This window comes from Monodon monoceros, unplaced genomic scaffold (genome assembly GCF_005190385.1).
Source record: "Monodon monoceros isolate NGI ecotype Baffin Bay Population unplaced genomic scaffold, NGI_Narwhal_1 Contig3178_ctg1, whole genome shotgun sequence".
NCBI lineage: Eukaryota > Metazoa > Chordata > Mammalia > Artiodactyla > Monodontidae > Monodon > Monodon monoceros.
Window position 1 is genome coordinate 1 of NW_021699100.1, and position 16057 is coordinate 16057.

Genomic DNA, 16057 nt, shown 5'->3' on the forward strand with positions numbered 1-16057 from the left:
GTGGAAGGCTGGGGCTCAGGGGCTGTGGCGATAACTGGTTCGGGAGCTTTGACTGAAGCCCTCTGTGTCCTGCCCCTAGTGGCCTGAGATGTGGGTTTGGGGGTGACAGGCTGGTCTGTGGGAGTGGAAGGCTGGGGCTCAGGGGCTGTGGAGATAACTGGTTCGGGAGCCTTGACAGAAGCCCTCTGTGTCCTGCCCCGAGTGGCCTGAGATGTGGGAGTGGAAGGGTGGGGCTCAGGGGCTGTGGCGATAACTGGTTCGGGAGTCTTGACAGAAGCCCTCTGTGTCCTGCCCCTAGTGGCCCGAGATGTGGGTTTGGGGGTGACAGCCTGGTCTGTGGGAGTGGAAGGCTGGGGCCCAGGGGCTGTGGAGATAACTGGTTCGGGAGTCTTGACAGAAGCCCTCTGTGTCCTGCCCCGAGTGGCCCGAGATGTGGGTTTGGGGGTGACAGCCTGGTCTGTGTGGGCAGAAGGCTGGAGCTCAGGGACTGTGGAGACATTTCGTTCAGGGGTTTTGACAGAGGACCTAAGTGTCCTGCCCCGAGTGGCCCGAGATGTGGGCTTGGGGGTGACAAGCTGGTCTGTGGAGGCGGTAGGGTGGGGCTCAAGGGGTACAGAAGAAACTGGAGAGGACCCTTGGGGCTTGACTTTGGGTTTTGGGTGAAGAGAGTCCAGCTCTGAGGAAAAGGGAGTCTCCAGAGCTTCCTGACTCTCATTTTGTCTGGTCCTGGGAATGGGCCGTTCTAAAGGAGGTAGAGAGGGCGAAAGGAGGGACTGAGGGGCAGGATGTTTCTGGCTCTGAGAGATGAGGGGGTTTTGGAGAGGCGCTGAAGCCTCCTGCAGTGCAGGAGGCCGACAAGCATCTGGGGATTCCTGATCACCCTGGGGAGAAATGGAAGCCAGTGAGGGAGGAAGAGACAGAGAAGAGAGACAGGACTTGGATACTGTTCTTGATCCTTGTTTACAGAGTGTACTCGTGGCATCTCTCTTTCTGTCTGTTCCATTAGACTGGGAATTCCCTCTTTCCCAAAGACCTCTCCCCAAAATGCCAGTATAGTATTCTCCATATATGGATGATTCTAATAAAGAGGACGGTTAGGAGAAAGAGGAAAGGGACTTGAAAAAAGGAGCTTTCTGAGTCAGGGAGGGGGACACAGAACTCGGGGAACAGATATGGAAAACAACAGGTGTCAAAGTAAACGGATAGAAGCCAACTAAGGAGCCAACCAAGAAGCCAACTAAGGAGCAGTGAAAATGGAAGAAAAGTTAAACGTATGGGGAAAGGAGTAAATGAAAGCAAGGTCAGGGGAAGGGGCAGTGGAGGAGATACAGAGATGACCTGTGGAGTGGGGAGGTGGGTACAGGAAGCAGCTCTCACCCTGGAAGCCTTCTCAGCAGGTGGCATCTTGCAATTCAAGTAGCCTAGACAGAAGGGAAAGACAAGTAGCTGAGGTCTAAGCAGTCAGTCACTTAGCGGTTGATTATCATGAGGGCTGTGTACCACCTTAGGCTCCCCTCTACCTTCACTTACCTCTCTGCTGCCTCCTGGGGCCCACTGGGGCACCCCTTCCTCCACCTGACTGGCTCCCAGAAGCTATGGGGTCTGAAGCAAGTCCCTGAAGGTCTCCCGCCCCCACTCCAGGCTCTGGTGTCGAACCTGAGGCCTGGCCTTTCTGGTCCTGGCCCCCCGCCTCTGTCTCCCCTGTCTGTGGGCCTCTGTCCAGCATCACTTTGGGTACCTTCCCTTGTAACCCACCTGCCTCACACTCTCTCTCTGCTACTGGTTTCTCTGCTTCTCTGTCAAATATTTCTCTTGTAAGAGTCTGCTTTTCTCTCTCTTTCTCTTGTATTTCCTCGGGTGTCTCAATTTCTACCTTCAAACTCTCCATATCCCTTTCAGTACTTGCACTTTTTACTTTTTTGTCAGACTCTTGTTTCTGAGTATCTCTAGCTAACACCTGTTTTTGTTCTCTGTCCTGTATCCCCCTGGTTGATTCTTCCTCTCCCATCACATCTTCCCTCTCTCCTTCCGAGGGCAGTTTCTCAGTTTCCCTCTCCAATGGCTCTCTCTCAGGGGTCACCCTCTCTGCTGTCTCTCTTGGTGTACCCATGTCTTCCTCCACAGTCTGCATCCCTCTGCCTTGAATCCCCAGTGGCTCTGCATGAACTGGACTCTCTGGATGTTGCTCTTGTGGTGCTGCCGTAGGTGGAGAGGGGCAAGATGCATGGGCTTCAATGTGGGCGGCAATGGGCTGGGGCTCAGAGGCTCCAGACTCTCTTGGACAGAATGGCTGTGTAGCCAAGACCTCCCATGGCTCATCCAAGGAACCTGAAAGCAGAGTGAGAGAGAGAGAGAGAAGAGGGAGGAATGTAGGTTGAAAAGGTAATAGCTTGAGAAAAGATGAAGACAAATTCATGCATAATAAATTTAAATGGGTTATTAAAGGAAAGCTGGGAGTAAGGAAGATAGTCATAACATTTAACATTTGTCTCAAAAAGTAAGCCCAAACCTTCATATAAAAGCTCTCTCAGTAGCCTCTTAAAAACTTATGCTAGACTAGTTGCTCTATGGGTCTGACTTAATATGGCATTTTTTTTCTGATGAGATGGAGGAACATCAGCAAAACGTCAAGGAATATAAAAGAAACGTGTAGAGGGGGAATAAGGATACCAAGTTAGGGACACAGAGGAGGAGAGAGTTTCTTATACCTGTGGCCTGGAAGCTGCAACGGGAAGGGCCAGGCTCTTGGGGCAGAGTAAACAGGAAGGCCTGGGTGGGTTCATCCTCCATGCTGGGGACTGTTGCACAAGAAAGCATGGCCTGAGCACTGCTCCACAGAACTCCAGGGTCCCATTCTTAGTTTCCCACCCTGACCATCCCAGCTTTCACACACTTCAAGGACTACCAGTCTGATCTCCAAGCTCCTGTTTGTACCAGTATCCACATGACACAGATGTCCTCACCTTCCAGGCTCTGATTCTCTCTCTCCACAAAGCACTGGGTAGCTTGCAGGTCCAGATCTTCAGAATCTGGTGGGGGAGGAATATAGGATAATTAAAAAATCACAGCTGACCCTTAACTCCTTCCTTTTACTCTACTATTCCCTCCTCAGCCCCAACACCATGCAATAGACTGAATCTCTGTGTCTCCCCCAAAATTCTTACATTGAAACCTAATTTCCAATGTGAGGGTATTAGGAGGTGGGGCTTCTGGGAGGTGATTAGGTCATGAGGGTGGAGCCCATGTGAATGGGATCAGTGCCCTTATAAAAGAGACTCCAGAGAGCTTCCTTGGGCCCTTCTGCCACGTGAGGACATAGTGAGAAGATGGCTGCCTATGAAGAAGGAAGCAGGGCCTCACCAGGCACTGAATCTGCTGGTATCTTGGACTTCCCAGGCTTTAGAACTGTGAAAAATAAACTTCTGTTGTTTATAAGCTACCCAGTCTATGGTATTTTGTTATAGCAGCTCAAATGAACTAAGATACCCTAGAAGCATTCTTTACTGCAGGGGTTAAGGGAGGAAGAAAGGCCAGCACTAACCATCGTGGTTGTCTCCAGAGTCCATGGTCCTATCCACATGTGGTTCTCTCTCCCTTTCTGTGGGGGTCTGGGCCCCCCGTCTCTGTGGCTGGGTGGGTTCCCCTGGAGTGCCTGTGTCCACCACCAGATCTGCTATGTTATTCCTTGAGCCAGGGAGAAGGTCCTGCTCCACTTGGGCCGCGGGTGACCCACCCTGGGCCCCAGCCATAAAAGCCCTGCCCTGTTCAAGAACGGCTACAGCCCGCTCTGTCCCAGTATCTTCTTCTGCCTGAAGCTGGCTCTTTCTTACATCTGCCACTGCCGAGGCTGCGAAGGATGCGTTCCCCTCCGCATCTGGGTCACAGTCCCTAGCCGGAGGAGGCCGGGCTTCTTCTAGATACACCACAGGCAGCTTTGCTGGGCCTCCTTCAGCTTCCACATCTGTTTGATGTGTCCATGCTACAGGTACTTGATGCTTCTCCAGAAGTATAACAGCTGGCCCTGGTGGGACTTCCTCCACTACTTGTGTGTTGACATGCACTGTGGCAGAGGCTTGGCTTCTCTCCAGGTGGAACCCTGGTGAGCTCTTCTCTTCCGTTACCTCTGTATCACTGTCCCTGAGAGAAGGATGACTCTTTTCTGAATATGCCTTGCCCGTGTGACCCCTGGGAACAGTTCCTGTCTTCTCCACTGGGAGCCCCTTTTCCTTCACGTCTGTGTCACTGTCTCTCCCAGCAGAGGCTTGGCTTTGCTCCAGAAGGGCCACCGGTTGGGCCCTATCGTCTTCTGCATCTGGATCTCTGTTCCACGCAACGGCCCGGCTCTCTCGTAGATGTGCCAGCGTGAGCGCTGCTGAGACTTCTTCCTTGTCATCTGTATTGCTATCGATCACGACGGAGGCTCGGCTTTTGTCCAGAGGGACAGTCAGGGGGGCCTCCCCCTCCTCTATATCTGTATCACTACCAGCCGGGCTCTCCTGCTGATGTGCCACGCCAGGTGCCCGAGGACTCTCTGTACCAACTTCATGGAAGCTGTGCCTCTTCCTCACAGGAACTACAGCTGGGGTCGCAGGGATCCCCTCTTCTTCCACATCAGTATCACTGTCTATGAAGCCACAAGGCTGGGCCCTTTCCAGATGGACCCCAGTGAGCCTTCTCAGAGGCCCGCTCTCATCATCCACATCTGTGTCACTGTCCTCCCCAGCAGGCTGGCTCCTCTCCAGAATCACTCCAACTGGAACCACCCTACTCCTCGCGCTCCTCTCAACTTTCGTGTCATTGTTCTTCTCCTTCACTGAACACTGATCCTTTTCAAGCTGGACTCCAGTTGTGACAGGTTTAGGCTGTTCTGTCTCTGCAGCGGTGACTCTTCTGGCAGCTGAGGAGCCCTCCCCTGCTCCTGGTTGCTGACTTTCTTCCTCATCTGTGTCACTGTTCAAGTTGAAGGCAAAAGGTGGCCCAGGGACATCCAGGGGAGAGGAAGGTCCCTCTTCATCGCTGTGAAGGGAAGAGGAGAGTCTATAGAATCTACTTCCCCAGAAGGGATACCCCACTCAACTAGGAGCTCCTCGAGGGCAGACATGAGGTAGTATTTTCTTTTCTATCTCCAGCAGTTAGTTTTCTACTTGGCACATCTGAGGTGCTCAATAAAAATTCAGTGATTGAATGAGTATGTGTAGTTCCCCAGCCCAGACTTTCATGGTAATAAGTTCTCGTAGAGATGGATCCTCCAGCCCGATTCCTCCTCCTTTTGAGGACTCAGGTGTCTGGCCCTTTGGCACTCACCTCTCTGGAACTACTGTTGCCAAAAAGGAGGTCCTTGGTCCTTTCACCACACACTTTTCAGAAAGAGAATCTGTCAGTTGTAGAAAGGAGTAAGTTGACAGTTTTACACTCACGATCCCCATCTCCTCACCCGCCCTCCCAATACACAAACTTACCTACTTCTTCCTCTGAGTCCTCAGCCAACAGAAGCCTGTGGGGTTGAGTTCCTCCCTGTACCCTGGGTGTCTCCTCTATAGTTAGAGGGCCCCGGGAGACAAAGGGCAGGGGGACATCCAAGCGATGGTACTGGCAGGGCAAGTCAGCAAAGAGAATCAACTCCCGGTCCCTCAAACGATGACTCACCCCAGGGCCCAGGACCTTAGGAGGCCTCAGGATTTGAGTACCATTGAGGCTTCCACAATCCCGGAGGACAGGCGCCTTGTCCCAGGCCAAGATTTCAATCACCGCATGTTGTTTGGAGATAGATGAATAGGGCAGGGCCACAGAGCAATCAGGCATTCGGCCTACCACATTCTTCCCAAGGTATAGTGGGAAATCTAAGAATTAGAGAGGTATATGGGTTCCAAGGCCAGAGTCCTGACCTTCTATTAGGAAAACGTTCCTGTTAAGTACCTCACTACTCACTCAAGGTCCCCCCATGCATTAGAAAAATAAAAGGCCCCAGGATAACTAGCTAATAAAGAATATATGCAATGCATTATTCATAATCAATACCCCATCCATCCACACTGGATTATTTTCTATTGTAAAATATACATAAAATTTACCATTTATGTAAAACATACATAAAATTTACCATTCAGCCAACTTTTCAGTGTACAGTTCAGTGACGGTAAGTACATTCACATTGTTGTGCAAAACATCACCATCACCCATTTCCAGACCTCACTGGATTTTTATCTGAATCCCTTCATCTTCTCCTACCAAAGTAAAAGCACCCCCATTGAGTCCAGGGCACTTGCCTGGAGCAATCAGATCAATCAGCCCCCTCTTCTCCATTCCCAGTAAAACCTTTTTTCAGATCTCCCAGATGCATATCTAAGCTTGCAACCCTCCAATTACCTCGCCACAGAAATAAGAGGCCTAAAAAAAAAAAAAAGAAAAAGAAATACCAGTACTTCAGCACCCAATAACCCCTGACCTTTTTCTGGTCCATAGGAACTACTGAAGATACGCAGTCGCCCAAGGGGCTCCAAGCTACACCCCAAAGATTCACTGGGTCTCTCTTCAACCTCCTCCTCTTGTTCAACTTCCCAGTTAATAACCTGGGTGTCTTCCATGATCTGAGGAAAAAACACATTATTATCACCTCTTTCAGTGGGTCACACACACAGCCTCAGAGAGGAGACTGCTAACTGCTGTAAACCTGGATTGCTATGGAGGCTGATGCTTCCCTTTCTGCCAATCATTCTGTTGTTATTCTTCTGAAGCATTTAAGAAATATCTTTGACCATGATACGGAATAAGAAATAAATATTATAGAGTCCCCAGTACAGAAATATATACAAAAACACATGCTTGGGACTTCCCTGGTTGTCCAGTGGTAAAGAATCTGCCTCCCAACGCAGGGGACTCAGGTTCGATCCCTGATCAGGGAACTAAGATCCCACATGTCGCGGGGCAACTAAACCTGTGTGCCACAACTACTAAGCTCGGGCGCCTCAACTAGAGAGCCTGCGTGCCACAAACTACAGAGCCCACGTGCCCTGGAGCCTGCGCGCCACAACTAGAGAAGAGAAAACCCGCACACTACAACTAGAGAGAAGCCCCGGCACCGCAATGAAAGATCCCGCATGCCTCAATGAAGATCCCGCATGCTGCAACTAAGACCCGACACAGCCAAAATTAAATAAATAATAATAAATAAATAAATCTTAAAAAAACCAAAAAACAAAAAAACCCCCACATGCTTATTTATAGACAAATGTTTTGAGAAACAATGTTAAGCCTTTATACAACACACTGATAGTTGTCATTCTGTTTTTTTCTCTTCTCAATTCTTTAAACGCCGATTTGCAATCCACTAAATTGATTTCACTATCCACTATTGGGATAACTTTTGCCAAACACCAACTATGTATCAGGCATAGTAGCCATGAGGCAGGTGTTTAGGACACTAAGGCTATAAATATTCAATCAGGATAACATAGCAGGTAAATGAAAAGAGTAGGAATAAATGTGCTTCTGGCTGCAAAGCCCATGCTTTTTACACTTTATCAGATCATCTCAGTGTGATCAGACTAAACTGCAAAAAATCATAACAGCCAAAAGAGAGGCTTGGTAGGTGTCAAGAACTGCTCTAAATACTTTATATTCACTGACTTATTTAATTATCACAAGAACCCTGTAAACTATTATTATTACTTTTTTTTTTGGTTGTTTTCCTTTTGGACACGCAGCATGGCATGTGGGATCTTGGTTCCTCGACCAGGGATCAAACCCCTGGCCCCTGCAGTGGAAGCACGGAGTCCTAGCCACTGGAGCGCCAGGGAATTCCTTATTATTACTTTCTATTTCTCAGATAAAGAAACTGCAATACAGATGGATTAAGGTATTTGTCCAGGACCACCCAGATAATGTCTCTCCTCTGTTTAATATTCTTTGATGGATTTCCATGCCCATAGGATAAAATAAAATCTAAACTCCTTAGCAAGACCCTCCACAATCAGAACCTCATATCCTCAAATGTATGTCCCACCCGCACCTCACCCAAGCCCATGATTCAGCCACATGGACCTTCTCCCCAGTCTCTGAACACATTACTCCCTTTCATTTGCAGGCCTTAGCCAGCTCCTTAGCCCTTTGCTCATAGTCTTCTGGTCCAAATCCTACCCATCCTTTACAATTCAGTTCAAATGTCACTACCTCAGCAAAGCCTTGCCTGGAGTCTTCTCTGTTTTCTGGTGTTCCCCATGTTCCTAAGTGGATTGGACTTATGGACTTGGACTTATCCTGATAGCTCTCACCATAGTGTAACTATTACATTCCATTTCTGCCTCACACCCCCCCGAGAACTGGACAAGGCAGAAGAACTCTGTCTTTTCCCCAAGGGTCCATCATATTCATTCAACAGTTATTGCGCACCTGGTACCGCTGTAAGTATTCGGGATACATTCCTGAACCAAAAGTAAAATTAACTCTGCCCTCCTGATTAAAGAACAAATAAGATGAAAACTCAAAACAGTATGAAAGATGTTACTCTAAACGGAAACTGTTGACAGGTTGGGAAAGTAGGACACCTCCATGGAGATAGTGTTAACTCTGTTCTTAAGACTGGCGAACTCAGCTGGTACCCATGACCCTCGTCTCCAATCCATGGGCCACCACCTTTGATCTCCCTCCATCCCATGGGCTCCCTCCTAGCCCAACGGCTCCCTGTGTTTTCATACCTAAGGTCAGGGAGGAGCGTCAGGTAAGGATGAGTATTATAATCCGAGCAGCAAATTTCCAAGTATCCTCCGCCCAGTCGTACCCAAGGCACGCCCCTCCCGCCCACCGGGGAAAACCAAGATGTCAGCCGGGGAGCCTTGGGCGAGGCCCCCCAGAACTCACCTACTTTGAGTCCCCGCGCGCGCCACCAGTAACGGCCGCGACCGGGGTGGCGCGAGTGCCTGAGCGGGGCGGGGGCAGATTCGCTGATTGGCTCCTGCCGCTGTCTTTCACAGCCCGGCTGCACGCCGACAGAGCAAGCCGCCAATTCGGAGGCACAGCCAGAGCCCCGCCCCGTCCCCGCCCCCTTAAAGCTCAAAGGGGCGGCTTCTCCGGGGAGGCTGAGATCAGTTGGCTGAGGCTGTAATCAGAGGCCGCCGAAGGCGCACAGAATAGCGCACCTCGATTGGGCAGCTCCAGAGGACAACCCACTGCCGCTTCACCGCACCGCCCACTTCCCGCGCAGATTTCCAAATCGCGACCACAGAGTCTGGCCGCCAGCGACGGATAGAGGGACTTACCATAGTCGTCGCCCCAAGCATCTAGTGCGGCCAGAGCGTCCTCCCCCGGTCCTCCCAGACATGGAGTCCGCTGACTCATGAGAAATGAAAATGGGTTGCGGGTTGCAGTCGTGGCTGAAGGCTGCAGTTTGGAAAATATCCCGTAGGCGTGGCGCTCGAGGACTCATTGCAATGGAAGTCATTTTCTTATGAGTTAGCTCGTCTTGAAGTCATGTCATTTCCTCTCTGACAATACATTCCTGATGGACATTTTGAGGTCATTCACCAAGAGTAAAGATCCCTAGGCAAACAGAACTGTTTCGTTAACCATCTTGAAGACTGACCGAGTTCTTTGAAGGGTTCAAGGATGATAAATATCATTTATTTCATTAAATGTCATACTAAGACAAGAATAATAATTTGACATGAATAATTTAGGAAGACCTTTTGCATTCTTATCTCACTTCATTCTGACTACAATAGGCAGAAATAGGTTTTATAGAAAGAATCGGAGCTCTGCCGATAACTTGCCTACAACTAATGTAAGGTAGAGACAAATTGAAACCAGTTCCCTAATTGTAAATCCTGAACTCTCTGCACTACCACAAAATACGTAATTATTTTCATTGTGATCATGCCGTAAAACATGAACATTCTATTTTAAGTGGGTAGACGGGTCTTACACAACTTGTTCTTTTATTTATAAAACGACTGAGAAATGTGTGTTGAATCCAATGTGAATTAACAATGATGACCCTGATATAACATGTCCTTTATCACAGTGCTTACCACACTCAATTATTGTTTATACACTTCTCACGAAATTGCAAGATCCTGGAAAACAGTGAGCTACTTCTTAATCATTCTTGTATCCCTAGCTCCTGGTTTGGTGGACACTTAGTATCTCTCAAGTTGAATTAATCCCTGAGATGAAACATGCGACTCAGACTTCAGCTCATCCAGTTTTTCCCCCATCACCTCCCTACCCCTTTTATTTCAATCCTGAGGCTCCTGGAAGGTTGCAATGGTCAGCCACCTAGTCAGTGAAATCAGTGAACTGAAAAAACACTGACTTCATCAGTGTCTAGAGAGGCAGGCTGGAAGACACTGAAATTCTATCAGGTATCTCACCCCATAGTTCTCCGCTGGACAATACAGTGTGTTAAACGCTGCTCTAAGGCCCAGACCCCCCACATGGACAGACACTTCTGACATATCAACTTCTCTAAACCATTCAACTTATTCTTGAACATACCCTTCACACAATTACTTCTCTATCTTGAAAAGCCCTTGCTGCAATTTTGTTTCTAAACATTATCATTAGAAAACTCCCAAGGAAATAGCAGGAGGGCAATCCCCTCCTTCTTCCTGAGGTATCTGGGGGAGCAGCAGTTTACTGAAGTTCATGCCTTGGGTCACCAAAGGACCAGCTGTTAGATAGCAGATCAGGATGCCGCATTTCTCCCCAGTTTTCGCTGAGCTAAGCAGTCCTGTCTTCCCAAGAGCTACCGCAGAGGGGAGCTTTCAGGGCGTGCCCCCACTCCACCTTCGAACGCCTGGCACCCCCGGGTTCCCAATTTCTGTATCCGTAAACTACTCTCTTTTTATACCAGAAAAGTCAGGCATAGAGGAAGGAAGCCTTGCGCAAGGTCATTTTTCATTAAAAACTCCCAAACCAAAACCCCCATACCCAGTACCCACCCATTTGTTCTTTCATTTTGCAGCGTGGACAACAATAGAGGACTACAACTCCCAGGGAGGACTGCGCTCGTCCCGCCGAGCAGGGACCAATGGACGTCTGATACATGACCAGCACGGACTAATCAGGGCCAGCCTCGGTGAGGCTTTGTCTCCCCACCACCTCGCGGGGCGCGTTCTCCCGCCTCCCGGCCCCCGCGCACGCGCGCCCCGCCCTGCCCGCCTTTCCTCCCGCGCCCTCCCCTCTCCTTTTTCCCTCTCAGAACCTTCCTGCCGCCGAGTTCGGACCTCGCTGCTCCAACCTCTGGGCCCCGTCCCATCCTTCCAGCCTGCGACCAGCAGCAGAGAAAAACTAATTACGTATCATTTTCTTGCCCCGTACACACTTGTGAGGCGAGCAAAAAGATTACAATAAATTTTAAAAATGAGGGAAATCGTGCACATCCAGGCCGGTCAGTGTGGCAATCAGATCGGTGCCAAGGTAAGGATTTTTAACCTCTTGACTATATTTATTTTTGAGAAGAAAAAAATCCAGGTAAATTATGACGAATGACTCTGGGACATTCGCATCCTCCATTCTTAGTCAGGCTTTGCCCGTTAAAAGTTGTATGTATATATAATACACGTTTGTATTATGCAAAGCTGGGATTTGCTTTTGAAAAATGGGGAATTTTTCTTGGCAGGCTTATTTTGGGGAAGCTGTTAAAAGCACCCTTCAGGTTTAGGGGGCGGGAAAACCGAGTTTCTGTAAAATTTTACTTAAAAAGGGCATCTTCTAACGGTCCGAGGACCGGGGAGCGAGGGAGATGCGGAAACGGCCCGAGACAAAGCGAGACGAGGTTTTCCCCATGTGCATCCCCTTTGGCGGGGTTTCGGAGGGCTGAGCCGGAGGGGGAAGGGGCGAGGCTGGCGGGCAGCTGCAGAGAGGTCAGATCCAAATGTGGGGGACGCGATGCGCCAGGGTGGGCTGCAGTACGCGATATCCTTTACAAAAGATAGGTGTCTCCGGGCACCCGCGATCCCCAAGGGGCGGTCCCCGAGTTTTTCGTGCATGGAAGGCTAATATGTGCTGGACTAATTTCAGTTTCTTTCATTTGCCCTTAACCGAGACCCTTTTAGGGCGTGAACAGATATGGAGAAAGAGCTAGGGGAAAGGGGGAGTGCTTTTTTTAAAAGGGCTCCTCAGGGCCAAAGAGTAGGACAAAGGAAGAAAAACCTCATTTAAAGCAAGGGGGTTAAAATTAAAAGCTAGAGAAGAAATAAAATTCCGAGGCCAAGGGGGAGGTTTTTTTTTTCCTTTGCGCGCGGTTACAGTGTAGCGGGGGAGGGGCGGGGAGGAAGCGCGGCTGCTACGTTAGAGCAGAAGGGCGGGACCCGGGCGCCCTGGCGCGCTGGGACAAAGCGGCCGGGCCAGCCCGCTGGGGGCGCGCGAGCTCAAGCCAAGTCCCGCCCTTACCGCGCGGAATTCGCGCTCCGGCCCCGCCCACGCGCGGCGCCTCCCTTTGTCGGCGCCTAGGCGCGCGCCTGCGCCGCGGTCACGTGCCGGGCGGGGTGGGCGCCTGCGGCAGTGGCTCCTTTCTCCGGCCCCCAGCTCTTTGTGCCCTGCGAAGGGGGGTGGGGCGGGGAGGTTCGCTTCTCCGAGCAAGTCGGGCGCTTCCATCTACCCACCTCGGTGCCTGCGATCGCCGGGACCTTCCACAGCATCTCACATCCCAAGCAGTGAAAGCTGCAGTTTTCCCGCGTGTGCAGGTGTTTAGGGGAAGGGTGTGGCAGGCAGAAGGAATGCCAGGCGCTAGGGGAGGGCCCGCCACAGGCGTATCTGGAATTAAAATGGCGGTAGAGGGCGTATAATTGGCTGGAACCTGAGCTGTTGAGGACGCGTTGCTCTTCCCCTGGCAGTTCTGGGAGGTGATCAGTGATGAACATGGCATCGACCCCACCGGCACCTATCATGGGGATAGCGACCTGCAGCTGGACCGCATCTCCGTGTACTACAATGAAGCCACAGGTGAGGGCAGGAGGCCGTGAATCACGGGTCCCATCACTCCCACTTCTCTAGGGTCTCTTGCCTCCCTGGGAAACCCTTTATCCCCTTTGAATGAATCCATTCTCTCCCTTTGGAGCCCTTTCTTCATTTCCCCCAACGGGGCTCAAAAGTGGCTCTGCTGCCACCTGGTGGCAGTGCCTGGAATCACAAGTTTGGGTCTCCGGCTGCCTCCCCGCCCCAAAATATTTACCTATATGTCGGTCAGTTTTTACAACGCTACTTTATTCCCTGTAGGTGGCAAATATGTTCCTCGTGCTATCTTGGTGGATCTAGAACCCGGGACCATGGACTCTGTTCGCTCAGGGCCTTTTGGTCAGATCTTCAGACCAGACAACTTTGTTTTTGGTGAGTTACACAGACAATAGTAGATACTTGTTCAAGTTATTTGGGTGCAGCAAGAGTTAGAAATGATTGTACTGAAGAACTTATACAGGGCTGTGTTTTGAAATCTAATGGAGGATAGAGGTTGTGACTGCTTTAAATAGTAAATTGGGGGGAGCGGCAGGTGTAACACAGGGGAGGGAGAGAAGATACATCCACTGGCATGACTCCAAAAGTTGAAAAGCAGAAATGTGGCCATGTATCTTCCACACTTTACTAACCAAGCTTGCCTTCTGACCCCATTGCAGGTCAGTCTGGGGCAGGCAACAACTGGGCCAAGGGCCACTATACAGAGGGGGCCGAGCTGGTCGACTCGGTCCTGGATGTGGTTCGGAAGGAGGCCGAGAGCTGTGACTGCCTGCAGGGCTTCCAGCTGACCCACTCGCTGGGCGGGGGCACAGGCTCTGGAATGGGCACCTTGCTCATCAGCAAGATCCGTGAAGAGTATCCTGACCGCATCATGAACACCTTCAGTGTGGTGCCCTCACCCAAAGTGTCCGACACTGTGGTTGAGCCCTACAATGCCACCCTCTCCGTCCATCAGCTGGTGGAAAACACTGATGAGACCTACTGCATTGACAACGAGGCCCTTTACGACATCTGCTTCCGCACCCTCAAGCTGACCACGCCAACCTACGGGGACCTGAACCACCTGGTCTCGGCCACCATGAGTGGTGTCACCACCTGCCTCCGCTTCCCTGGCCAGCTCAATGCTGACCTCCGCAAGCTGGCAGTCAACATGGTGCCCTTCCCACGTCTCCATTTTTTCATGCCTGGCTTTGCTCCTCTAACCAGCCGTGGAAGCCAGCAGTATCGGGCCCTCACTGTGCCGGAGCTCACCCAGCAGGTCTTCGATGCCAAGAACATGATGGCTGCCTGTGACCCCCGCCATGGCCGGTACCTCACCGTGGCTGCTGTCTTCCGTGGGCGGATGTCCATGAAGGAGGTCGATGAGCAGATGCTCAACGTGCAGAACAAGAACAGCAGCTACTTCGTGGAATGGATCCCCAACAATGTCAAAACGGCCGTCTGCGACATCCCACCCCGTGGCCTCAAGATGGCGGTCACCTTCATTGGAAACAGCACAGCCATCCAGGAGCTGTTCAAGCGCATCTCAGAGCAGTTCACTGCCATGTTCCGCCGGAAGGCCTTCCTCCACTGGTACACAGGTGAGGGCATGGACGAAATGGAGTTCACCGAGGCTGAGAGCAACATGAACGACCTCGTCTCCGAGTACCAGCAGTACCAGGATGCCACCGCAGAAGAGGAGGAGGATTTCGGTGAGGAGGCCGAAGAGGAAGCCTAAGGCCGAGTCCCCACCACCTCAGGCTTCTCAGTCCCCTCTGCCTTCTTCCTTAGCCGCCCCTTTCCTCTCCCTCAGAATTTGCGTTTTCTGCCTCTTTTTTTTTCTTTTTGGGGGGGGGTTCTAGAACAGTGCCTGGCACATAATAGGCGCTCAATAAATATCTGTTGTTTGTTGAATGTCTCCTCTCTCTTTCCACTCTGGGGAACCTAGATTTCTGCCATTCTGGGTAACCCTGTATTTCCTTCTGGTGCCCACTCCTCCCATCTGTCCAGTTAACATTTCCCTCTCTGTTTTCAAGATAAACTCTCAAGAAGCTGAGTCTCATCAAATCCCATTCAGAACCATGTGCTGATAATCCGGATAGGTGACCGCCATCCTAGGCCCATGTGGTAGCCCAGGGGAAAGGAAACGAAGCAGCAGGTAGAAGTCCCTACTGGGAAGGGGTGGGGTTTTGGAGAGGGGCATCCAGGCTATTGAAGTCCTAGTTTCCAGGTAGCTCTCTGCTCCTCTCAGCTTCTGGGGAGGTGTTAACAGTATTATCTCCATTTTCAATCTCCCTCCAAGCTCTGTCCTGAGCTATTTCCTTTGCAAGGTTCTGGCCACCACCCTGTCAAGCGGGGGATCCTCCCCTCTTCCACTTTACCTCCCTCGTAATGTTGGATTCCTTCCTTTCCCCTGGTCAGAAAAGGGGGTCAAGAGGAGCAAGGGAGACTAGTCTCTAAGCCTCCAGAAAGCCACTCCCCAGCCCTATCTTTTCTTATGGAAAAAAATGACTATCACCCCTTCTGTACCTATATGGAAAGCTATGTGCTACCACCTAAATGTCATTCCCCAGAGAGGGGACAGGACACTCCATCCTTTGGCAACACCTCATCTCTTACTTTTGCTACTGCCTTCCCCCCTACCCTTGGTTTTGTCCTATTCTACACTTCAGATTTCTATTGTGTTGAACTTGCTGCTTTTTTTCATATTGAAAAGATGACATTGCCCCAAGAGCCAAAAATAAACGGGAATTGAAAAAAAAAGTTGTGAGATGTGTGCTCATTCAGGGAAAGATTGCTCGTGGAGGCATGGGGCTCAAGTTCAGTTATATGATACATTCTACTTCCCATAAGCTAATGAGAAGAATATCCTTACACTTTAATCCCTGGTACCCACCACCTGTACCTGTCTTAGTAACTGGGGTAGGTATAGGCCCAGATGCAGGATCTAGGGACAGAAAAGGGAACTGAGATGAACGACAAGTGGTTGCAAGATCAGCATCCCCTTGAACGATCCTGCCCAGATGTACTGAACCAGAATGGGTTGGACCCCAGCAGTCTGTTTCTAACAGTGCTCCAGAAGGATCTCGAATGCACAGTGCATCCAGGGTTCCTTTCTGTTATGGGTAAC

At 50.5% G+C, this 16057-nt stretch overlaps 2 protein-coding genes across 2 annotated transcripts; one reads left to right on the plus strand and one right to left on the minus strand.

The window, feature by feature from the left end:
• Nucleotides 1–5: 5 nt before the first annotated feature.
• On the minus strand, nucleotides 6–9529 carry LOC114901854 (mediator of DNA damage checkpoint protein 1-like; the record flags this gene model as incomplete). Its single annotated transcript, XM_029234058.1, has 10 exons — nucleotides 9255–9529; nucleotides 6446–6587; nucleotides 5460–5840; nucleotides 5305–5374; nucleotides 3542–5016; nucleotides 2964–3029; nucleotides 2709–2798; nucleotides 2107–2328; nucleotides 1378–1421; nucleotides 6–881 (listed from the first exon to the last, which is right to left on the minus strand). Coding segments are annotated over exons 1-10 (3387 nt in total), but the record flags the coding sequence as incomplete, so codon positions are not given.
• Nucleotides 9530–11178: 1649 nt separating this feature from the next.
• On the plus strand, nucleotides 11179–15709 carry LOC114901775 (tubulin beta-7 chain). The gene is made up of 4 exons (XM_029233956.1): nucleotides 11179–11412; nucleotides 12831–12939; nucleotides 13213–13323; nucleotides 13608–15709. Exons 1-4 carry the CDS (start codon nucleotides 11356–11358, stop codon nucleotides 14663–14665), a joined length of 1335 nt encoding a protein of 444 aa, XP_029089789.1. The 5' UTR covers nucleotides 11179–11355; the 3' UTR covers nucleotides 14666–15709.
• The last annotated feature ends 348 nt before the right edge of the window (nucleotides 15710–16057 follow it).